At 44.7% G+C, this 24,880-nt stretch overlaps 2 protein-coding genes across 2 annotated transcripts in view; one reads left to right on the top strand and one right to left on the bottom strand.

The window, feature by feature from the left end:
• LRBA (LPS responsive beige-like anchor protein) overlaps window positions 1-24,880 on the top strand; it is a 426,037-nt gene that overhangs the window by 229,905 nt on the left and 171,252 nt on the right. The gene's annotated exons all lie outside the window — the stretch shown is intronic.
• MAB21L2 (mab-21 like 2) lies at window positions 3,522-4,601 on the bottom strand. The gene has a single exon (XM_059826948.1). The coding sequence runs from the start codon at window positions 4,599-4,601 to the stop codon at window positions 3,522-3,524; it is 1,080 nt and encodes a 359-aa protein (XP_059682931.1).

The raw sequence follows: 24,880 nt of genomic DNA, 5'->3' as shown, positions 1-24,880 counted from the left end.
GCTTTGGTTTACCTTCCTATTTTTATATAATGCCAGTGTAAGATAGCGCTTAACTTCCTACGCTCTGACGTTTTCAGTGCTTCTGTATCGTATTATTCCACAACAGATTTTCCAGGGCCTGTTATTATTTATTGTGCCCAACCAGAAAGCATAATTGCCCTCTTAAAATACGTTTCTGAACCAACATGCTAATTTCCACAAACTTTTATTTGCTCCGAGTCACTTGATGACTAGCGTTTTGTTTAAAATTAGTAATCTTCAGTAAAATGCCCGTTTCCAAGGCAGTATATTGTGTGATGAGCTTAATAAGGTTGCACTTGAATGTTTTCTACACTGTTACAGCAACGTTTCAAAAGTATGACATGGTTGGTAAATATTCTCGCATCCCAATTTAAGCACAGTGATGGCTTTTGGTTTTTTAAATATCTGCTTAATATGAAACAAAATAATAATTTTTTTGGGAAGGGGAAAAAAGTCCCTGGAAGAAGCAGCGTTTTTTTCCTTGTCTGTAGAGGATACCTTGTGTGTTAAGCGCCAGTTCAGTTCTTTGTTCCTCTTGAGTAAATTGCTCTTGTCTGTATTAAAAATGGCATCAGTGGGTCTGCAAGCTGGGATTATCAAATCCTATCAAGTAATAAATTTATTTCGAAAAACAACGCTCTCAAATTTTTAGAACTAGAATTTAATATAAACGATTAACTAGAATTGTGATTTTTATGTGATAACATAAATGAGATTTAACTTTTCTTTTGGTCCTGCAGTAATTTTGAAATGTTTTTGGAATTATTTCAAGTGTGAGAAAGCTCTTGAAATTTCAATATGCTTACTCCTTCCATAGTGGGTTTTTTTAAACATTTAATGGTACAAAGGATATAAATATAAAATGTAAAGACAGTTTGATATGTTACTGTATTGCATTTTCCATCTAAAATGTTCTGCTTTATATCGCATTAGCATGAGAAAAGTCTTGCAGATCTGCATTATTCTGTGGTTTTGTTTTCCGTGTTTAGCACATAGGGCGTTTGAGTACGGGTACTGATTCTTACCATTCCTGTTACTTGTTCTGTGGGAACATTGACATACAACATATATTCCGCTTGCTTTCTTCTCCCCTGTTTTTGAGTATTTGGTCCTGGTTGTTTTTGTGACTGCGGGCAGGCGTTCTGGTTTGATTTGACTGTATCTTTAATTCTCTGAGAGATTTTATTTGGGTTCTTATGAAAGGAGGAGTTGGCTACATGAAATACAGGCTACACCTCTTAGGTTCTACTTGCGATGCTAGTTTAGCTGGAGGTCTTTAAAAAAAAAAAAAGACCTTTTGTAATGTCTCTTGGGGGGGGGGGGTGTGGCGGCTAAAAATCGCATCTGACTCTTTTTATTTTAAAAAGCAAACAAGCTCCCAAGGCGGGTTGCTTTCGAGCGTGAACGGCCGCCTGCCCCACCCTCTGCTGAAGTTGCCCGACCTCACTAGCGCTGGCCGGGGCTGCTGTAGAAAATGCCCCTTGGAAAAAAAAAAAAAAACAAAACCCTAATCCGCTGTAGCTCCGGCGGCCTGTATAATTAACGAGTTATCTGTTTGATACATGGAAGTTCCTTGGGTATTTGTCTAAACTACTGGAAGGAAAATACCGTGCCAAGTTCCCGAAGGGAAACCTGCCGCAGAGATGGCAGCGGTGAGGTCGGGGGCCGGGCTCTTGCCCGCCGGGACGGGCGGCCCCGCCGCCGCGCCCCGCTTCCCCAGGTGAGCCGGGCCCAGCGGGGAGCTCGGGAAGCACGGCCGGGCTTCGGTGCCCGGGCTGGGAAGGGGCTCCCGGTGAAGCAGCCCGGCCTTCTCCGGCCGGGGCCGGGGCCGGGGCCGGCCGCCTGCCGCTGGGCAGGGCCGCCCCCCCCGCGCCTTTGCTTGGAAGTTCATTCCCCAGGCTGCTGTCGGGCTTGGTCATTTCGTTTTTAACTTAAAGACAAAAGCAACTCAGATCCCAATGGCTATTTCTTTTCCGGATCCGTCCCCAAAGAAACGGAAGTAGCCCTTGGGGGCAAGAACTTACATTTTTAACCCCCCCTCCCCGAAAGGACACGAAAACTTGCTCGAAATGCTCCCAACCGGCTTTGAAATCTTTCGGGCGGCTCGAGCAGCTAACGTTTCGAAAGCTTAGAAATGCGTTCCCGATAAAAACCCCGCGACTTATTTCGGAGGCGTCCTGAGGAAACGTAAAGCGAGCTGGTTCCAGCCCGAAGCGCGGGAGGAAGCGGGGAGAGCTCCGAGCGCAGCCGGGGGAGCGGGAGCGCGGGCGGGGAGGGGGTCGGCGGAGAGCGCCCGGCTGGTGCTGTGGGATCGGCCGGTTTCCTCACGGGCTGCTTCTCTGCTCCCCTGGCTACGCCGTGGTGCGATTTTATTCTGTACTTAAAAATCCGGGGAAAACAAATGTTTGTTTAAAAAAAGTATCGAGCGGCTGTTCTAAAGCGCGTGAATTATTCAGGGTAGATCTATACTTCCCTCGTGTCACAGTCAAATGGCTAGCGCGTTCGCTCTGGGAAGCGAATAGCCATGAATTTTTAAAACAGTATGCAAGCGCTTGAGATGTACCGGGGGAAAAAAAAAAAAAAAGGAAAGAAAACTATAAGGGGAAAAAAAAAAAGGTGACGACCGTAGGGTAGGAAATGGCATGCTCTAATTCTGTCTAGATGCTGGCGAGCTGCTGTGCGACGCTCCATATATTCCCGAGATTTAGAGGGGAAGCTTAAAGTCATAGAAACACCGCAGATGTTGTCACATGCTGAACTACAGAATATAGAAGATTTTTTTTTTTTCCTCGGATGCACTATTTTTATAGAAACTAGAGGAAAATTCGGAAAACGTCAATGGATATGCCAAGCTAAGGCTTCGGCTGGATGTTGCATTTAGGCTATGGTTACATCTCCTGTTTCCGTTTCTTTTAAAAATTTTCCTTCCGAGGCTCGGAAAGAATCGACTTGCCTGAATTTAAGAACCATTCACGAAAAGCCAGCGTAAAGTTAAAGTAATATTTTTATTACTATTTGCAACAAGTCAGTCGCGGGGCACATAATCTGACCTTGGCACCGAAATACATTTAACGTCAGTAAAACTTTCTTTTTTTAAAAGGGAGATTTGTACATATAGTTAAATAATTTTTCACTTGGTGACAACATTCAGGCAAACAAGAGAGAATAAGAAAAGGACTATACATGGATTGGAAAAATGTACCTTTCGGGTTTCGTTTTGAGGTTGCAAAAGTCCGATTGCTTCTCTTTTTGTGACTTTTTACAAATTCACACGGGAGGACGGGAGGAGAGGCTCTTCCCTTCGTTCCGGGCAAGGCGGTGAGAGTTTATGCCGGGAAAACCGTCTGCAAGTTTTTAAACGCCGAGCTGCAGGTGGGAGGGGGGTCCTTCGCCGCCTCTTTCCGTCGTCGTTTGCGTTAAATAGGAAATTTTTAGGCGCTGTTGTTGTTTACGGAGGGCGAGTTTTGTGCGGGGGGGTGGGGGGGTGGGGGGTGCTAGCCCTATAGCTTGTCGAGGCTTTTGGGATTGGTGAGGATCTCTCTGGCCAGCCTCCAGGTCTGTTTGGCAGCGCTTTCCAGGGCCGAGTGGGGTTTGCCCTGAAAGAGGTCTAGGTTGGGCAGGAAGTAGTGGGGGCAGCGCCGGCACTGCAGGCAGGAGATGAGCTGCAGGAGGATGCCGTTCAGCCGGTCCCCCAGGCACGCCTCGTCCCAGTCGGTCTCCCGGGGGTGCTTCTCGCACTCGTACAGCAGCAGCGTCTTCATGTGGTAGTTGTTGAGGGGCTGCCCGGGCAGCTCCAGGTGCCGGTCGCGGAGCGTCTTCAGCACCGAGAGGCACTTGTTCCTGCAGCCGCCCATCAGCAGGCGGTTCTCGGCCTCGCCGAACTGCAGCACCCAGGCGTCGCTCTCGGCCGAGCTCTGCTTGCCCGTCAGCGAGTAGCACTCCTTGGAGAGCAGGTTGAAGCCCTCCGCCTTCACCTCCGCCACCCGGTTGGGGCCGGGCCAGGGGATGTGGGGCATGGGCCACTGCGCCGCGCTGCGGGGCCAGATCCCCGTACACTTGAAGGCGGGCGTGATCTGCACCACGTACCGCTCCCGGATGCGGAGCTTCACCTCGCTGGTGTCCGCGATCATCTTCACCACGTCCCGGTAGCTGCACTTGTCCACGGCCTGGGCCACCAGCGTCTGGAAGCGGGAGCGGATCTTGCGGGCGGACAGGTAGCCGGAGGCGGTGATGAACTCCACCCAGAGGGACATGCTGCGCTTGCGGCCGTCGCTCAGCTTGAGCACGGCGCATCCCGGCAGGGAGCCGTCGTCCACGAAGTTGAAGACGCCCATCTGGTTGAGGTAGAGCACCACCTCGAACTCGGTGGGCGAGATCACCTCCAGCCCCTCGTAGCGGGCGTCGATCTCGCTCAGGGAGCTGATGAAGCGCGGCTCCTGCACCTCCACCTCCTTCAGCACGTCCGACACCACCTTGCACACCTCCCGGATGGTCTTGGCGATGGCTGCCTTGCGGGCCTGGCAGCGCTCCGTGTAGTATTTGTTGAGCTGGTAGACCAGCTTGGCCTGCGCGGCGATCATGTTGGGGCACAGGTCCGGGCTGTACACCGGGCTCTCGCAGTACGTTGAGGGATCCAATGCTTTAGCGGTGGCTGCAGCTTTGCGGAGGGCACCGGCCGAATCGCAGACCCCCCACCCCCGCCGGGAAGAAGGCGGCAGCGGCGCGCCAGGGAGAGCGATTAAAAATGAAAACCGGGGAGGACGACGAAGCACAAAGGGGCGAAGCCCGGCGAGGAGGAGGAGGACTGCGAGCCGCAGGCGAGCGGGGCGGCGCGGGCTGGGCGGCGGAGCCGGAGCGGCGGGCAGCCCCCGCGGGCTCCCGGAGCGCAAAGTTTTGGGTGGCGGTGGGGGCAGGGAGGTCTGCGCTGCCTCTGCGCTCAGCCGCCCACCCCCCCGCGCAGCAACAAAAATGCTGTTTCAACAATAGTTCATGGAAGAAAAAAAAAAAAAACAAACCAAACCCAAACAAACTTCCCCAGGACTCGCAGAAGGTCCCCGCAGAAAAGCCGGTCGGCGGCGAAGTTTAAAACCGCGCACGATACGAGAGGAGGAGAAGAATGCGAGTAATGCCCAGAGCGGAAGAGTGAACTCTGTCTGTCTGTCTGCCTCTCTCTGTCAGTCCGTGGCACCGCCAGAGATGTGCCTGAGTCTGGCCGCCGCTCTCTCGGACTGTCAGGGGTGTTGCTGCGTTCCCTTCTGCTGCAGGCGTTGGCTCAACCCGGCTCTGTGGCTTTCTCTATCTTTACGCGCAGACGTGTGCACTTGGTCTGTGATCTCTCATTCCTGTCCTGCAGCTCTATATAGATTGCTTTGAGGTTATATAGATATATATAGGTTGTTGGCTGTTGGTTTTTTTTTTTTCTTTGCACAGACTGTGTTTTATCCTGAGCGGGAGGAGGGCGTAGCTGCTGTGCCCGGGATGGCTTCTCCTCCCCCTCCCCACCCCTGGAAGTGCGCGCCGAGGCTCTCACTTTCTGCGCCTCTCCTCCTCCTCCTCCTCCGCCGTGTGCCCGTCTCTCTCCGGCGCTGCCGGCGGGCCCTGTAGTTATGAATGGGGCCGGGGCCCGGCCGGGGGGCGGAGCCCCGCCTCCTACAATCGCCGCCGAGCTGTCAGCGGCGCGGCCAATCGCGGCGGGCGCGGCGGCGCGCACACGCGCCCGCGCGCTCCCTCCTGCCTCCTCCCCGGCGGCGGCGGCGGGGCCGGCCCGGGCCGCCCCGTCCCCTCCGCGCTGGGGTTGACCGGCCTTAACGCCGGGCCGGGAGCGGGAGGCGCGGGGCTGTGAGCGTCCTGCCAGCCGGCAACGCTGCAACTTTGCCGCGGCGGCCGGGTGAGGGGGGAGCTCGCTGCTCCCTCCGCTTGCTGCGGGGAGCCCCCGCGGTAGCGCCGGTGCGTGAGGGGAAGGGGGGAGAGGCGTGCCGGTGCTCCGCCGCAGGCATACATCTTCTTTAGCTAATGCCGGGCTGCAGCGGCGGGAGCGAGACCGGCGCTGGAGCAGAAAGGCACACCTTGTTTTACTGCCCGCAGTCCGTGCCGCCGTCGCGTTAATGTAGATAGATCTCGTGCCATAAAGTTCCGTTCATACTCCTAAAGCGTAGGGCTGAGTTATTGGAAAGGAAACGGTATTTTACGCAAGTTTGTATTAATAAGTATTGAATGATTCGGACATAAAACCGTAGCTATGTCACGGCAGCTCGGAAAGAGCAGTTCGCAGGCACGGCCGTGTCCCGTGGGCCGCTCCGGCCGCACGGCCCCCAGCCGCGTTTCTCCCGCGGAAGCTTCGGCGGGCGGGAGCACAGTCTCCACACCTTCCGCGCCCGCGGGTGCGTGTTTGCGCAGCGGCTTCGCCCTCCCCTGGGCCCCGCAGACGGCACCGCCGGGCGGGCGGGGCGGCCGAGCCCAGCGCGGTCCCGCCGCGGGTCCCTGCTGCGCGGGGGCGGCTCTGGCCGCCCGGCTGGCCGCCGCGGGGGCCCGGCCGGGGCCGTTCCCGGGCGGTGCGCTCCTCCTCGCGGAGCCTCGGTTGAACCAGCTGGCAGCGGCTGGGCTCGGTTTCTTGTTCTTTCCTCCTTTCGCTGCAGCTGGCTGATTTTAATAAAGAAAGTATCGCCGTCTGTTTGCCGTGTGCATTTAAATTAGAAACATGTCTTGTGCCGACCGTACTGCTGCGCGCTGGAAGGAGTAAGTACGGACGTGCCCGGCGCTGCTGGGGCTCCGTTCTCCCCGAGGAGGGGATCGGCTCGTTGTTTCCCCCGGTGCCGCCGGGGCGGGGGGGGGGAGGAGGGGGGCACTCTGCCTCCCCCGACGCTCGGCGGGGCTCAGGCGGGCGGCGGGGGCAGGTGTCCCTCCGGGCCCGGCTCGGTCGGGAGGGACACGAGCCCAGGGAAGGCTCCGAGGAGAGCGGCTTCAAAGGCGGGGGGGACAGGAGGGCAGGCTGCGGAGAGGGGAGAGCCGCTCCTCTCCCGGCCTGTGGCCGTCCTGGGCATGCGCGGGCCGGAGCGGGGCTCTCCACCCCGGGGCGCGGGTGAGTGCCCGCGGACCTGCCCCCTCCCTGGGGCCGCAGCCGGACCCACTCGAGGCGGCCAGAGGCCCCTTCGGTGCGACCGGGGCCGGGCCGGGCCGGATGCGGGCGGCGGCACCGGGCGGGCATTGTTGTGTTTTGCCTGCGTGGAGCGTCTTTTCGGGGCTCGGCGGGGCTGCGAGGGTCCTGCGCCTCGCCTCCGGACGCCCTCCGGCAAGCGGAAGAGTTAGTTCGGGCTAGGGGTCCCTATCACGCTCCCCGCCGACGCTCCCGGCTCTCGGAGCGGACCGGGGCGCGCTCGCAGCCGGGCTGCCTTCCCGCAGCCGGGCTGTCGCTTCTCCCCGCCCCGGCGAGGGGTTCTGTACATCGAGCCTCCGAGCAGCGGCGGGCAGGGAAGGCTCCGCGGGGTTTCGCTTCCAGCAGGGAGCGGGCAGCCCGGGGGTGTCCCGCGTCCGGGGCGCGGAGGAGATGCCGGAGGCGTCAGGCGGCCCGGGCGTTGCGGGGGGGGACGCGCCTTCGTGTTTTCGGGGTAAAAGCAGAAGGAGCGAACGATCCCCCTCCCGCCCCTCCCCGTTAAGGCGACTCATGACGAAGCGTTACTAGTGTTCAGATTTAAAACAATTCATTACCAATTTTCCTGTCTGAGGTTGAAGCTCTAGTAAATAATAAATCAGCTAAACAAAAGCCGACTTTAATTTATTGCCCCAGCGCTAATTAGAAACATCATTTGAGCAATAAACTTAAACACTTCCAGCAAATAATGCCCGTGAAACCCTTCTCTCCTGTGTCTGGGCGTTTGTGGCCGCGCTGCATTTAGACCGGCTTCATCTGTGGCGGAATTTGCTCTCGCCGGGATGAATAATTGAAGGGGGAACAGCATCCGAGGAGGCTATAATTGAAGAGCCCCTGTCACCTCTGCTTTTATGTATGTTAGTGCAGAAGTCCATCAGCAGCTCCTTGACGGGGTATACAACGAAGCGGCAGCCCCTCCAGCAGCAGGAGATACTGTATTCCATTAAATAGACCGTGTGTGTGCCGCGGAGAGGGAAACTCTCAGGGCTAAAAGCCACTTGAAGGCTTCAGCCCGATTGATCTGTATTCTCTCGTTATAATCCGTCTCATCATACTTGAGTTAATGAGGCAGGGGCGGGGGTGATCTGATGGTCCTTGACAAATTCATTAGGGAGGCTGCGGGACGTTTTATTTGACTGTTAAACATCGTGTTTGTTTGGTTTGAGCAGTGCCAACATCAGCATGCCGCTGCCTGGAGCAAGAGGTTTTTTTTTTGTTAGCAAGGGCTTCTGTAAAAAGATGCTGGGAAGGGGACTCGGTGTGCCGGGGGCGGGGGTTGCTCCTGCCCCGGCTCCTCCCGCCCCGGTACCGCGGGGAGCTCGGTCCGGCGTGAGCCCGGGCACGGATCCACGCTCCGTGCGGCGGCGGTTGCTTCACTCTGGGGAGGGCGAAGTAGCAGCGAAGGGCTGCTATTAAATGTGCCAAGACTTTTTTTTTTATTATTATTTCTTGTTTTTAATAGAATGCTCTGCGTTTGTATTAACCCTTAAAAACCAGCGGCAGAAGAAAACTGGAAAACAGCTCAGGGTTTGAGCAAGGACGCAAGTTTCTTGTGTCATGATGCAGCATACTTGTGTTTGCCTGCCTCGCTAGCTTATCAAAGTGGCATACGTTACATGTTTCAGAGCTTTTTTTATTCCAAACGGTGTATTTTAAAGTTTCTATAATGTGCTGCTGATACAAGGCATAATTTTTAAGGCAAATGGAAGTTTAATCAGATTGACTTGAGGCTGTTAAAAGATTTCTGCCAAATCTGCCCTTTTTGTCTTCCTCTCCCCTCGCTGAGAGGGAGAAGTGAGGGCAGGAACAGGTGCTCCCAAAAGGGATAAGAAGTATTTGTATGAATAGCATATGAAATATGTACGTGTACGGATACGCTTTGTTCATGGCAGCTTCATGGCAGATGAGACCCAGCTAGTGTTCCATTATTTTCTAGTAGCCGGTTTCCTCTCTGTCCTTTCATTTAAGGGAAACAGTTTTGCAGAAAACAGAATAATTAATCTGCTCGTGGGACCTAACATCCTAATATTTTTTTCCTGGAGATCAGTCTTCAGACATTCTCAGCTTTAAGTGCTTTGTAGGACTCTGCTTCCATTTATAGAAGAACAGTATGGGAAAAGAACTAGTGCCCTTTGCCTGTCATTTTCATACATTCCTGCGCTGCTGATGGAGCTTGAACTGCTTCAGGGAACGTATGGATTTGAAAAGAAAGGATTCAGTAATGCCTGTTGTGTTTCTCCACAGCAAAACCGGGCTAATAGTTACAGTAAATGCTGCCGTGGGTTTGACAGATAAAATTCTGTTTACATTCAATAGTACGCGGTGTGTACCTTTTTTTGAAAGTCATGGCTCCACTGCGGGAGAAAAGATGGTTTCGTTGCTACTCGTGTCATTCATGCATCTCATCAGTTAGGAGCATTGCATAAATCTTGTACTTTTTTCCATGAAGATTGAATGGTGTGGTAATTAAATAACTTATCCGTGTTTCTCAATCTCCCCTAGCTCTCCTTTCTGGAGCAGGAAAGGGGGGAGGGTTCCAACTACTCCTTTAAGTACCTTATTTTTGCTTTCCTATTCAGTCTTAAAATGTGAACATGTTCTTATTCCGCTGTTTAGCCGTGAGCAACCTGCAGCTGAAGGCTTTCTCTAATGCTTTGAATCTTGTATTAAAGGTAGCTGCTCCTCTTTTCTCGTGATGACTACCGGGGACTTCTTTTAGCTGTAAGATTGCTTTGGATACTAAATACTGTTTTGTAAAGTTTGCCTTCAGTAGGTTGGCAATCAGGGAAAATCAGACACGTGCACTAGAAAAGAACATTTCTGGTGCTTTTGTAGCATTTTCTTCGTGTTAAAACTTCTTGTGGGCCTTTTGTTTTGTTTGGATGCAGTTGGGGTGGGTGCATGCTATTTTATCCAGCAGAAATAACCAAATTCATCTGTGTTGGCTGGTCTGTATTTATAATAATTGATTAGTTAATAACATCCATTTTTTAAAGTACGATAGCATGTAATATACCAGGATTTTGTCAACTTGACCTCCAATTGAATGCAGTAACACTTAACTTGCTTGAGAAAAATGGGAGGTGGGCTACAGAGATAATCTCTTGTCTGGTTCTTAAAAATGCTGTGAGGCTAAGTCAGCACTTCTTTTAAAAACATGGAAATTACAAGGATATTCTAAGCACAGTCAAAGTTCTGGAAATTAAAATATTTCAATTTGTAGGCGTTTGGCCGTAACTTTTCTTTTTAACGGTAGGTGCGTGGTGATTGCTGTGTTTATTGTCTTAGATGTTCACATATCTGTGCATATGCGTAAATAATCATGCCAACAAACAACAGCCTGCCTGATTTTATTGGTTAGATGATTATTTTAAAGATCAAAAACTTCATGCAGCTAGCTGAGGTGAAGCATATTTCTAAGCTAACCTAGAATTCTCTAAACTATACCCTTTAAAAATGTCAATTTCTGGCTCCGGAAGTGAAAGCTTCCCATTTATATACTTACGTTTTAAAAAGTACTTCTCAAATACCACCTATAGCAATGCGCAATCCTCCGCTCCTTGCCAGCCACTGTACAGGTTACAGCCTTTCCCTGAGTTTCTGTGAGGGCAATTTATAAAGGGGCAGGGTGTTGTGGGAGGGGGGACAGAGGGGGCTCAATCTGCTCAGTAGCACTGCTGACCAGCATGGAACACAGCGAGTCGCTCACTCTCTCCTCCCCGTATTTTAAGATGATCTTGTTTTGACTTTGGAGCCGGTAGAAAAGGCATGCGTTTTTTATTTAATTTAAAAAAGTTTCCTGTTTGAACAGTCTTCTAATTGTTCCCTCATTCAAATATAATACAGTTTAAATGCACAGTTAGAGCCCTCTACTTTTCTGCGTATTGTACTTTGTAGTATTAAATTTTTATCCTTTGAAAGTACTATGTTGACATAAAAGTAGTGTATTACTAGTTGTAAAATCATTGCAGGGGTTTTGTTGCTACTTCTAATGAGAGAATCAAATCATAGCTATTCCTATTTTATATCTTGCTGTGCATATCTTCTTTCCAAATAACTTCTTCATGATAATGTGCTGCTCTCTTTTTAGTTTTCTTATGAATGAGGTAAAACCTGTGTGCAAAATAGTTCAAGGTACCATCTCCCGTAGCTGGGAAGGGGAAACTGTATTGGCTCCAATAATGTATAGAAGCCATCTGCATAGTTTAATTGAAATAATATTTGGTGATCTAAGGGATGGAAATTGTTCCTTTTCTTTAACAGTCTGAAATAAAACTAGGATGTAAACCAGCTGTCTTGGCCTATGGAAATCAGGGTTCTGCCAGTCTGTTTCTTTTCTTCATTTTCTACTTCTATCTTCCTTTATTATCTTTGGATCCCAAGGAGTCTTTCTTATTTTCTAACTGGTTTTGTCTGCAACAAGGGGCTGGGTTGGTGGGTTTAAATAGACTTTGGATAGAGTGAAAAATCTTTGATCTATGGCTATGACTGCTTCCAAATGATTTGCTTGCTGGGACTGGACACTGTCCATGCCCTTTCACTTCACTATCAGATAGGCGCACAAAAAGGACTTGACATGCTACCAGATGCATAGTTAATCATTGCATTAGGTCTGTAAAGGGGTCCATCCAGACTCAATTAGGTCTACCATTTTTAACTAGTGTTTGCTCTGTAGTTTGCTTGGAGTGCAATATTAATTCTAACTGCTGTTCTCTTTATTTAAAAGTGCTTTAACGCAGTCTGTGCTTTTATTTTCAAGGACTCTTCTCTGCATTTGTTCTGTTTTATGTATACTTAGAACAACTGAGCCTTACGATATAACAAGTATTACTGCGGTGTAACATATTATCTGAAGCTTCAGTGAAGAAAGTTTTTGTCTTTTCGTAATTCAGCTGTTTTCCTTTCTCAATACCGATTTCTAAAGGTGCATTTGAAACAAGCTAAATGCAGTGCCTGGCAGGTATCGAGGTGGTGTTCAGAAAAAAAAGCTTACAGGGGTATCTAGAGGTTTGGAACCGAATTTTAAACTCTGAAAACCAAACAGCAGCCGTTTTCCTATCACTTATTTACGTAAGAGCTCATTCTTACATCTGGCACTGCATGTTTTTGTGTGAGAAGGATATTAAGGGTGCAGGAGTTGGAAAGGTTCAGCTTCAGGGTGAAAAGCATCAGGTAAATTATTGCTGTGAATCTTGCCTGGGATTTCCAGGAGTAGTTTGTGTATTTACATTAAAAGTTGTTAGCTGTATGCACTGAATAAAGTGCATGGAAAATTCCTAGCGTTCTCAGAGTTTCAAAATTAGTAGTAATTGTAGTTTGTAGAGATAGCCAGTCCTTTCATGGCATGAAGAAGCTCGAGTGTTCCAACTGTATAAATTGTTTTGATCACACATGCTGTCTGTATTTCCCAGTAATGCTTATACTAAGGATGGTAGGCTTATGGAAGCAGGAGCATAAAAGGACATAAAACCGTTGTTGCTTGAAAATTGATATATAAGAAAGGAGCACTACTCAGAGAATTTTAAAATATTTTCATTTGGTTTTAATCTTTTATTTATTTATTTATTTAGGAGGAGAGGAGGAGCCAGGCATTCAGCTATTAAGTTTTTTTTTTTTTTAATCTATATATAGTTACTAATTGTATTCAGCTTCAGGATATAGTTCAGCCTTCACTTCAGATTTCTTGCTTTAGTTCTTTGCTTCATGTTTGTCAATATTCTTTGAAGGAGGGCAGATGCATTAAAATGCAACATTTATCATTTAGTTGTAGTCGCAGGGATATTCAGATGTTGCTAATGGGCTTCCAAGATACTCAGAAGTGCTAGCTAGGGCTCTGCGGGGTTTTTTAAATTATTTATACCTACCTGCTGCTCCGAAGTACAGGTGTGTGCATGGGTATAAGCCATTAATGATTAGTATTCACGCAGATAAATATGCAACGGAGAATAAGCCTAATAGGAGAGCCCTTAAGGGCCGTAGGCAGGTCGCTTTTCCCCGTTCGTCTTCTACCTTGGAAGTTGATTCTACCTGGCATCTGAGTGCCAGCGCGCCTGTGAAGGGGAATTGTTTATATGTACTTTGTGGGTTTCCAGAGTGCAAACTTGAAAGAAAGTGGGGCTTGAAATGCGCGGTCATTTGTGAATTTATGTTTTATCTCCCTTCACTTGAAAATTTATGAGGAGAGTGACTCAGGGTGCTTGCATTGTGTGTTCCAGGGCTTGCCCCCACTGATAACACCCTTGTTGGCGTGAAAGTGCAATGCAAATTATGACAGTTACAACCTTCTGTTTTGTTTAACCTGTCAGTGGATTTCCTGGCTCTGCGCTGAGGGCAGTGGCGTGTTCAGCTGGTTCCATATTCACCTAAACTTAAAAGGTCAGGTTTCTACAGGCAAGCCTAGTCAAAGCCTAATTGATGAGGAGGGCAGGGGGACAGAATTTACTGTTCTGTTGGCTAGTTTCATATCGTTAGGTTGTCCTGAAAGCATCAGGCAGTCACAGCCCCTTTCATGTAAGTGCTGACCCTAGACAGGAGCTGACAATCAAAGGAGGCAGCCACAGGAACCAGTGCAAGCAGGCTATTGATTTTTCAGTTAGGTCTAAGTAGTTTGTAGTACGGGTAATGGGTGACAGAGGCAGGTATGTCATTATCAATGAGCTCCAGAACAGTAGCGACAGCCCCCTCTCATATTTCCTTCAGCACTGACAGTACGCATCCAGCAGTGGTCAATAAATCGCCCAACCTTTCCCTGACAAGTGACTTGGGGCAGGGGGTGGGAGTCAAAGAGCTAAACTTCCCTACTTGAACTTGACGTGGATGCGGAGCCAGGATCTCGACATCCGCGTTCCTGGCTTGTCAGGCGAAGAGCCGAGGAGAACGTAGAGAACAGAACAATGGTAGATGTGTGGCCTGGGAAGCTGAGCTTTGTTTTATGCCCTCTAGAAAGTCAGAGTTTTTCTCGAGATCAAGTGGAATGGCTTAAAACGCCAGCTTTCTGTATAAACGTGGTCTGGTTCAGTAGTTAATTTAGGTTACCATGGCAGAGTTTTGTTTTTACTTTAGTGTTGCTCTGCATTTAATCAAGGTTATACTGCCATAGCAGTACAACAATCACAGCCTGCCATTCAAAATCCGCTTTTAATTCCTAGTTTCCTCTTCTTAAATTTCCTATATGGAGACTATTTAAAGCTTTCTTATAAATCCAAAGTGCTAGCAATACAGTTTCTGTTCTGGCTACCAATGCTGTTTTGGGTCAGTAGTGGAGTACCAATACTTCAGGAAGCTGAATGAAGTTTTTATTACTTGGATTTTACTAGCTGTGGTTTCTGAATTTAATAGAGATAGGTCCAAATTTTAACTTTACACTTAATTAAATTCTGAAAGATACTGGGAGAACGTAAAAATTGTAATAAGCGGCGGGGGTTTTTATTAAATATACTTGTATGGAAAATCAGTTAAATGAACTCAAGTATCTTAATCTGAATCTCCTGAAGTTTTCTAATGTTGTTACTTCATTTGAGGGATGTAAGTTATCTGCATTTTTTCAGAAGTTGGAATGCAGTCAGGTTTTATGCTCTGCACAGATGTTAACAAAATAGCATATGCTTATAATTAAAAAAAATCTTTAGACAAATTGAAATAAAGCAGAAGAGTAAATGTTTTGAAAAACTTCCTTAAAATAACTCATTGCTATGGTATCTTGTTTAACAATGTTTGTAATGTTACACAGAGCAGGAATCTGAGACTGTGTATGTTGAATAGCTGCAAAGTATCATACGTGACTGAAACTTTTTCGTGGGCCTGCAGCAGCCAAAGCCGTTTTCTTCGTGGCTGGCTTTTTAACTGCAAGAGCAATGTTGACACAGACTCAAGAAGTGAGGTTGAAATTTATTGCTGGATTATGAAATCCTTTAATAAATATTTGTATAAGCTAAAAACATGAGTACCTGTATATTTGAAGCAGTTATAAAATGAATCGGTTATAAAAATCTATTTAGATGTTGTTACATTGCCTGTTGAACAACGCTTTGGAAGAGGGGCTGGCTAGCTGTCTTCCAGAGGAAAACATTTTCAATTAGTTGGATCGAAGGTGTGCCGGGTTGTTTGAGACCTTCGGTATTTAATGGGAGATTTTCCTCTGTCAGCAGCTACTCGTTGACTACATCTTGCAGGGCCTTTTTTTTTTGTGTGTGTGTGTCAAACTAGGTGAAAAGTACAGCCATGCAGTCTGAATCTTATCCTTTCGTATAAACAGGTACAGCATCTTTTACTGCGTTTTTAGTGTTGCTGGCATGTTGTGTCATTGCAGAAACGTAAAGAGGAGCTGCAGAAAGGCGACAAATTAAATTTTCATGAAAGAAAACTCTAATCAGCAGTGACAGGGTAGGAGAAAGATGATTGCCACTTGGTCATTGTGGAGAGGCACTTAGACTTGGTGTCAGTGCTTCTGTTAATGATGACTAATGTCTTTCTCGGAGAAAACGCATGCTCAAACATAATGCTACAGTCCAGAGAAAGAACGGAGAGATGGGCACTATTAAGGAAAAAGGCTGTGAATCCTAAAACAAAAGCTCAGGTCTTCAGATGAAAAGGCTACAGTGTTTTTGCAGTGCCAGAAAGCACAGCTGTAAAACTCTTCCTGTTTCACTCTTTAAGCAACATAATAGCAATAAAAAATATATATACAGATATACATGTGGGTATTATGCGCTACCTAGTATCTGCTGCTTTAATTAGAAAAGAAGCTAGAGATGGCACTGACATGTAAGCACACTAGTCAGAAGTAAACAGTCACATTTTATTCTTCTGTTAATGAAGCTTGCTTTTTTAAAAGAACAAAAGCTGCTGCGATATATTCTTTCCTAAGCACAGTGCTATGTTCCGAATAAACCTTTCATAGTCAAACATGAAATGATTCAAAAGACCTTTTCAATTCTTGAAGCTTTAGCTGTTAGGTATATTGGCGAAAAAGAGGTGGCATGTGTCATTTCTTCAGCTTTTCCCAAAGTGAGCCCTTTCAGAAGGGCATTTGCAATGCTTGTCATATTTTTTCATATACATCTTATTGGCCTGACAAGTCTAGAGGACCATGAGAAAACAGATGTCATTGCATTCAGACAACACTAATTACTCTGGGATTTTTGCAGCCTCAGTGCCTGCGTGTAACTGTCGATTATAAGTGTTTATGTGGCCTATCATGGGTACAAGTCGCACATTCAGATGGTAGCACTAGTCTTTGTGTTTCCGTTATCACACAGTAAGATGTAAAAATCAGCAACAAGCACCACAACAAGGAAATGCCTTAATGTGTGACTTTTAGAGGTTTTAAACGCATTTTGTTAAAGACTGCATTCACATTCGTTATTAGATTTAAATGTTTTAGCATCTGTTTACTAACTGTGGCACAGTGCTTTAGCTGTCAGTTTTCACCATGGTTCTTTATGTTGCAGGCTGTACTCCTCTGCACTTGCATAAACACTACACGAAAAATGCTGATTGACCCAGCAGTTGTCAGAAATTCCCCATGTCTAACCTTCATACCGAACTGAGAGATTTTTCTAACGTGTCACAGTTTGCATTAGAAACCAACAGTCTTATTCTCTTACAAATGGCATTGTTGCTATTTTCTTTGTTAAATTTTCTTAGCGACTCTGTCATTTCAGGATCTATTCTTCCTGCGTAGCAATAACTGCGGCATGATTTTTAGCACAAAGTTCAAACGGTGGTCACATCGTGGCCTTACTTGGTACGTTCTCTTGGATTTTGGTGCACGTTTCATAAGCAGAACAACCAATGTTAATCACAGATTGGAAAATAAAAGCTCCGATAATGTAACTTCACCTGCTGATGAAGCAGAAATAGAGGCAGCTTTATCAAAGATGTATGATGAGATAAAACTGCAGTCTCTGCTGTACAGTTATAGTAATTATGACTAATGAACCGTCCAGTCTGGATGAAATGGCATGCCCGCGGGGACTGTGGCCAATCAGTTGTGACTTATGCAAGCTGAACAAAACGTTGATGGTGTTCCAGGTTCCATGGCAGAGCAGGAAGTGTGGTCTTTGTTTGGAACGTCAGCTTTGTCAAGGGATTTTCAAGCAGTTTAGGAATAAACGGCGTTAGTAAATAAAGTCTTGAGAGCTAGGGTTTGTTGAGTTTTTAAACAGGCATAAAGAATTACAATTTGCTGTGATCAAATAGACGTGAATAAAACCCCCTGCGTCGATGGCACATTCCTGCTGCAATATGCTTCAAAGTTGTTCTGATCATCTTGGTAATCTAAGTCACGGAAAACACGTGTTATGTTTTAATACGGCGAATATAATGAAAGCGAAAGATCCCAAACTTGTGAATGTAAGCATATATCTACTTAGGCTTACTGTGGTAATTTATTTTTTAACAAATTTGTTTGAGACCTGATAATTCTGTGTTAATTTTGAAGCACTCTGCATTTTAAAGCAGTCTATAATTTGTAAGTAAAAAGGGAGAGGTACTTCATAGTGTTAGTACCGGAAAGACAATTTCTTACAGTAAGAAGGTTCATTCATACAGGTGACATAAAATGGAGTTCCAGTACGTTTTGACAACGTATAGACTAGCAGAGTCATAATTTTAAACCAGCTTCTTTTTACGAGGACAATGTGTGTAGCTGTGAAAAAGAAAAAAATACCAAAATTCTGAATGCTAAAATGCAGATGATATGGGGACTTCTGAAGTTAATCTTAGTGTAATAACACAGCACACAAAATACTTTTCTAAATACAAATTTGTGCTGAGTTGTTTAGGCCCAGTCTGGAAGCAGTTGTGGATCAGCCCATTTACTTACGTGCAGATGTTTGAAGGATTTGGGAGTAAAATGATCAATATGTTACAGATGTTAGCGATACATTACAATCAATGTAGCATTTTGCCTGAACCCTTCCGGAAGGCTACAAAGAAAAATTATTTCAAAAATTAATTGCAAACAAACTACAGGAAAAGTAAGATCCCCCTCCCGCCCCAAATCTTAAACATTCAGGGCAAAGTTAAAAGCATCGTTTGACAAAAACCATTTTAGGCAGTTGTGCTGTTTAAAAACGGTGTATGTTAAGTCAGGAAGGTTCAAGATACATTGATTCTTAAAGCACACCTGAAATTAATACATTGTTGTCAAAGAAATTGGCAATTAAAGACTGGCCTGCCTGAAATCTGAAGTCATTACTGGTCTTTTGTATTGCTTAATAGAAAGGTGGATAGTGATTTGACACGTCTACGATTTTTCTGAAACATTTTTTTAGGTAATACATGTCGTCTTCACCCCCCACCCCCACCCCCACCCCCCCCACTGTATCAAAACTTAAAAGCTGACACTTTATTCACAATGTTTTACGTTTTTCTTTTCCTGAAATGGAGGAAATCGCAAGCATATTTCCAGTATTTGTCGTCTTTAATTCTGAACAAACCTCAGAGTGCTGTTAGATGTGGATTCAAGTAGATTTTTAAGTAAAGGATTTCTATTACTCCAGAGTCTTTAGACATGTGATGAAATTATTTAACTAAGTCTATTTGGGAAAAAAAACTCTCACAAAACCCCCCCAAAGCCCCAAAACAAACAAACCCATCCACACTAGAAATCTAAACCATTTCCAAAGCTTACTGCTTCTGTTATTTCTGTTTTGGAAGTGTCCAGAGATACTACAAAGGACCTACTAAGAACCAGAATCCTTTTCTTTTGTCTCTTGCAACAAAGCATGTTGCATTAGATATTGCGAATGTGAAAATACTGTATACAATTCAGAGTATAATGTTAAAGTAAAGAATGTTGGTAAGTAAACTCCTCTGCAAAATGGCTGCATTTTGGCTATGGTAAGTAATTAAGGGTAAGATCTTTTGCCGACTGTGGCACTCTTAAGTATGAGTCTCTTCCACAACGTCATTTCAGAATCAATAGGATGCAATGTATTGTGTACGTTATCTAATTTTCCTGCATGGAAGGTTGCGTTACAATCACTTTTATTTAATGATTGTATCAGGATTGCGCCAATGAAGTCAGGACTGAATTTGCTAGATGATGTACAAAACTCATTTTTGTTCTTCCAAAGAGTTACTATTTAAAACTAATGGATTTAAATATATAGAGAGATTATCTATATATATATATGTCATATGTTAGAAGAATTTTTGAAAGATGTATTTATCTGTATTAAGATGAAGCAATAACTTTTAGGTTGTGTTTTTTAGGAGACCTCAGTTCTACCTTTTTCTTACGAAATAATTGGTAAAGTTCCTATAAATTTATGCCAGCACGGAATAGGTTTTTGCTTATTTGGGACATCTATTGTTTGCACTTTGTTACCCTCTACAGACCTGAACACATTATTGGTGTTCAACAAGTTGGGCTGCTAAATAAAATACAACGTGGAGTTGTAGATAGTCAGTGTATATATACATTATGTAAATTAAAATTGAGGAGCATTGGATCTCAAGGATTTAATTTTATCTTCATGTTGCTACATGTATTTGTGTACATATGTAAGATACCTTGTATGTCCTTAGGTATATTTGGTAACCTTCTTTTTATGCAAGGGTGGCTTAACCTGCTTCTGTCCCTGTGTGCAACTTCCAAAGTCTTTGGAAAGAGAAGGCTTTCGTAGGAAAAGTAAACTGTGTTTAGTATTTCTATTCTAACTGTGTAATTTGCATCATAAACCAGCAAAATTCAAAGATGGGTTTATTGAGGACTGATTCTCTTACATCAATTCAGAATTGTGTGGACTGCTTACATCTTGAAACTTGTTAGGTATTTTTGGTGTCTTCTTACCTACCGCAAATTATATTGACGATGTGTGCTAGAATTTGAGGACTGATTATAAACTCTGTTTCTGTGCTGGTTTAAATAGATTTTACTCTTGTCTTCTACTCCTAAATCTTCCAGTGAATTACGTTTTCTGTTGTTTGGGTATCTTATGCTGATCAAATGGTCTAACGACCTGCACTCTGGGAAAAAGAGATTTTCATGGAAACTTGTTTTGAAAGAGCCTTTTTCTGAAGAAACCTCTTGACCGATTTCTGCTCTCTGCGAGCGCATGAGCATGAGAATTTTTCACTGATGGGAAAATTGCTTCCTCCTGTTCTTCAGAATATTCTTCCTGCCATTTCGTTTTCTCATTTGAGTTAACTCAAGGCAAACACTGAGTTACCTGCTTAGTGCCCCCCCTCCCCACACCCGCTACAGAGCAGGCAGAACGGAAACCTTCAGTTTTCCCCCGTTTTGCTAGGACTGGTTTCTGTTACACGGGAGCTTGCTCCGCTCTCCGTATTGCAATGTAAACCCGAAACAGGATTTCTTCGAGCTGCTGGGAATGTTCTCTGCCTCAGTCTCTTGGCAGATAAAAAATGTCTGTCAGCTTTTGACTGAGATACCTTTTGGTTAATGATTTCAGATGTTTTCTGTGTGTCAGGGATTCTAGAATTATAAGTGTTGCTGATTTTCCCATAGGCTTTCATGTTAGAGTATGCATGTTGACTGGTGCTTATGGCTGTAGGAATAAATCAATCTTCTGATTTGGGAGACAAATTGAAATAGAAAATTACTCTTCAGTGCACGAAACTTACTTCGCATTCGGTGCAAGTGAGAGCAACTGCGTGGCTGCTTTAACTTTTTCTGACTTGTAATGACTATTGCAAAACAGAGTCGGTCAGCCCAGCATGTGCTGGCTTACCTTCTCCATCCCAAATATAGCCCTAATTAGTCTTATGCTTGAGGCAGGTGTAGGAAAAATTGGTGAAAGTGTGATTGTGTTGGCTTTGTCTAAGATTTTCCTTGTAACAAGGTATCTTCAGTTGCCCGTTTAGGGAAGACTTGTCTTATTTGCAAAGTTCTGGCAATGCAGGGGGAACCTTTAAAGGATTAAAGATTTACCTCCCATTGTTCTTGGTCTGGTTTCTAATCGTACCTTGCGCTGATCTAAATCCACAATAACTCATGTAACTGAGTTGTAATACATTGTTATAAAACAAAGAAGAGCCTAGCAGAGTCAGAAAGAAACCATTTTCCTGTTATGTCAATTTTGAGATATTTTTTCTGCTACCCGTGGAATAAGGTGACAAGTTGAAACTTCAAAAAAATGTGTGTGAACTAGTGGTATTAAAAAAAAAAGAGTCAATTTAAATATTTTGGTGTATTTTGACCTCTTGGCTTCAAGTATCAATCAACTAGCACTTTCAGGGAGTGTGACAATAATAGAAAACAATGATCAATAACCTCCAAAATTTAACTAAGCAGTCAAAACCAAGGCATTTTTTCAATCAAAATGCTTGTTTTGTTTGAGAACATAAACATTTTATTCTTTTTAAAAACAACTTTGAAACCTTTCCTCCACACAGTGTTGAGTTTGACTAATGAAAAGTAACATTTCTTATGAGCAATTTCTACTTGAATTGATATACAACAATTCGATATACAATTCCAACAGTGAATCTATATATATATATGTATCAATGAAAATTGTATTTCAGACTTTTTTACTATCTCTACACTTTAGCACTCGTATGTTGTGTCATAGGTATTTGTTTTTCAAGGGTATCTGCCAAGATATTTGCAGATACTATTCTGTTGCTTGTTGGAGTCTGGATTCTAGATATTTTTGTTGTTCTGCCTCTTACCTCTCTTTCACTGTTTTTGGGTATTATATTTAACCTTACATGGTTTTTATTTCTCGTTGATGCACAACAAATCTTAAAGTCCTATGCTCTCTTGTTGCTTGTAGGTAAGCGTTGCTTTGCTTTTTTTCCTAACCCTAAACTGATAAAGTAAATATCACTCCCAGTGTATAATATTAATCTTTCAGAAGTTTGTCCTGCACTGCAGAAAATAAATAATTAGAGATAGGTAAGAGGTGAGTGATGTGTAGGTATAAATACTCTGTAGATTTAAACATGCTGCATGGCAACTCTAGGTCTCTTTTGAGGTAGTTATGAAAACTTAAATTGTGTGCCTCATATATTTAAGGCCAGTGAGCCTATATGATTTTATTAATGTGCTATAAATCTTAACATTCACGAGCGGTGTTTACTACTGTGCAGTATATTTAAAAGAAAATTTATGCTTTACTGCAGAAGGAAGGTAGGCTAGTGAAAAAATACAAGGGTGGATCTCAAACATTTATCCAAATCTGACAAGTCTTTGCAAAGAATTTACTCCTGTAAATTTCTGCTGAGAGCACATGATACGTATTCTAGCCTTGATTTTTATAAAATCCCTAAGTATTTATTTATGTATACACAGGTAAAACAAGGGCATGTCTTTTGCCATTATCTATACACAAGAACCTTGTATGTGTCCATACATGACACACTCTGGATCATGGGATGAGCTTTTAATTCTGCTTTAATGTGGATCATTCCTCATTTTAGAGTAGTATCTAGAAGACCTTCCTGGAGACCCTGGCCACTTTTCTGACGGAATAGTGATTTTCTTGGCAAGGCACATCTTGGCAGTCTTTGGCCACACACATCTTTCCCTCCATATCCCCTTTCTTCTGGACCCAACAGTATTCCTTAAGCAAAATGGATGGGTTGTGACACTAACTCAATGTGTAAATTAGGGTGAGTTGCACAAACTCATGACAGGTCGTTTCCCACTTACAAGAGTGGTTTGATCTTCTTTTAGTAAACCACTTGTGTTTCCCTTCTTCATAGCACCTAGGAAAACTCTCGGGTCTCTCGGGAATGGCAGGAAGTTGCTGCAGCCGGGATTCTCTCCAGCAGTGAAACTGCCTGCTTGGAAGTTACTTGCCTAATGCTGTTGAGAGGGCAGTGGTTATTTCACCAAGGAAACATTTTTTATTTGTATGGGTGCATTGTAGATTGCACGGAAAAATACAGTTAATGTACCATGCGTAACCTTCCATGCCCCTTAAACTTGCACTTCCACCTTGCGGTGGTTAAAATATTAGTCAGCAATACAAAACAGATATTCTGGATGCCTGAAGAGCTGTTAAAAGTTTTGTTACGCTCTTTTATACTCTTTATAATTAAATATCGGGTTCTCATGCCATTTAAAAAGAAGGCATATGTACTTTACTATGCAGTTTTCAATTCCACAGATAGCAACAAAAGCATTCCTCATGATGGAGAGGTGCGCGGAACAATTAAAAAAACCATCGTGGAATGTGTGAAAATTTTACACCCTGACATACTTATCACTGGACTTACTCTTGTAGATACATGATTCCATAATTAGTTTCTTAATGTGTCCTATTAGAGATTATATTTCTAATTATTATTGTGAATATTTAAATAATCTAAGTAGCCTCAGTAACGGGAGATCTTTTGTAGCTTTTTTTTTTTTCCTAATTGTTGGTCTGCAGCATGTTTTTTCTGTCCTTCCTGCAGCCTTTAAGAAACTTCTTAAAGAAAAAGCATTTCTTTTGCCATGGCCTGTCAGTATGGAAAGTTGCTGTAACTGTTGAGAAAGAAATACGTGGGCCATTATACAATACCAAGCTGTTTGGAGTCTGCTGTTTTGTTTGTGTGATATTGTGTGTGTGGGTAGTAAAGTTCAGCTTACAACTACATACTCCCTCAGGTAACTTGGAGCAAGTTTGGTCTGAGCTGCTGTGGTCCTGCCGTTGTACCAGCTGTGCAGCGTGCGTGCTGAGCCAGTTCAGTGGGCCGATCCATTTAAAGAAGACTCCCCCGGCCCTAACAGAGCCAGTTTTCAGCAGGCTGAGCTCCCTGAAATAGTTTTCTGTGTATCATTACCTGGTATTCATGCTAGTGGAAGATATGTTTGGTATAGCAGATGTTTGACCAGGGAGTGTGGTACTGCAGCAGCCTGGATTTATGTTTGGTTAAATAGCTGTGGAAGTGATGCTCTCGGTCTGCTTTTCACAAGGGCTGCTCTTTTGTGCATCCTCTGGGTTGTAGGAAGAGGTACAGGTTTTTCACCTGGAAAGGTAATGTCTTCTTTCCCCGAGGCATTTTTTAGACATGAGGGTTTGGATATCACAAATATTCTTTTTATAGTGACAGTGAGGATCTTTCGTGTTTGGATATATACTCTACCATTTTGCTGCATTCCTGTTAGCCCTTCTGAGGAGTCCTAGTTACTAAAAGATCCTTCTTCTTCTTCTGACCCCTATGACACAAGCTTTCAACCCCTGCAGCTTTTTGGACACATGTCCTGTCACCCTTTGGATACTTCGGAGAACACGGAGGAGAATTGAGGCATGCACTAATGTGCCCTAGTACCCTACTTTACAGATTTATTATGCTCCTGAGAGAGCAATGCCTTGATGTATCCCATTATCTTGAAATCATCCTTAACTCAGTCCAGGCTAGGATAAAATGGAAATAAAAGTGTTTCTTTACAAAGTTCAGAATGGAAAATACAGTTAGGTACATGTATAAAAAATAGAGGTGAAGAAATAAAATAAAAGGTCCCACTTGCACAGAGATTAAATCTGAAAGATTCTCTCTCATGGATACAGCCTCTTGATTGACTGCAAGAGGGAGAAATCGTTATGTATACATATGTCTACATATGTCAGGAAATCATCTATAGCAAGTCAGCTGGATCCATAGAAGGAAACCTTCAGACTGAAGAAATGCCTTCCACTGACCTGGAGTGACCAAGAGGAATCTTTGGCATGCAGTAAAGTGGTGGGAAGCACATTTGGACCCCCAGGATTCTTGAATAAGTTTCATAGCTGGATTCAGTGGACAGCAGCG

Source organism: Gavia stellata, chromosome 19, assembly GCF_030936135.1.
Source record: "Gavia stellata isolate bGavSte3 chromosome 19, bGavSte3.hap2, whole genome shotgun sequence".
Lineage (NCBI taxonomy): Eukaryota > Metazoa > Chordata > Aves > Gaviiformes > Gaviidae > Gavia > Gavia stellata.
Note: the sequence above shows the minus strand (reverse complement) of the source record. Positions and strands in the feature narration are given on the sequence as shown.

Excerpts from the sequence above, each read along its gene's own strand:
- MAB21L2 (XM_059826948.1), bottom strand. The coding sequence starts at position 4,601 with ATGATCGCCGCGCAGGCCAAGCTGGTCTACCAGCTCAACAAATACTAC.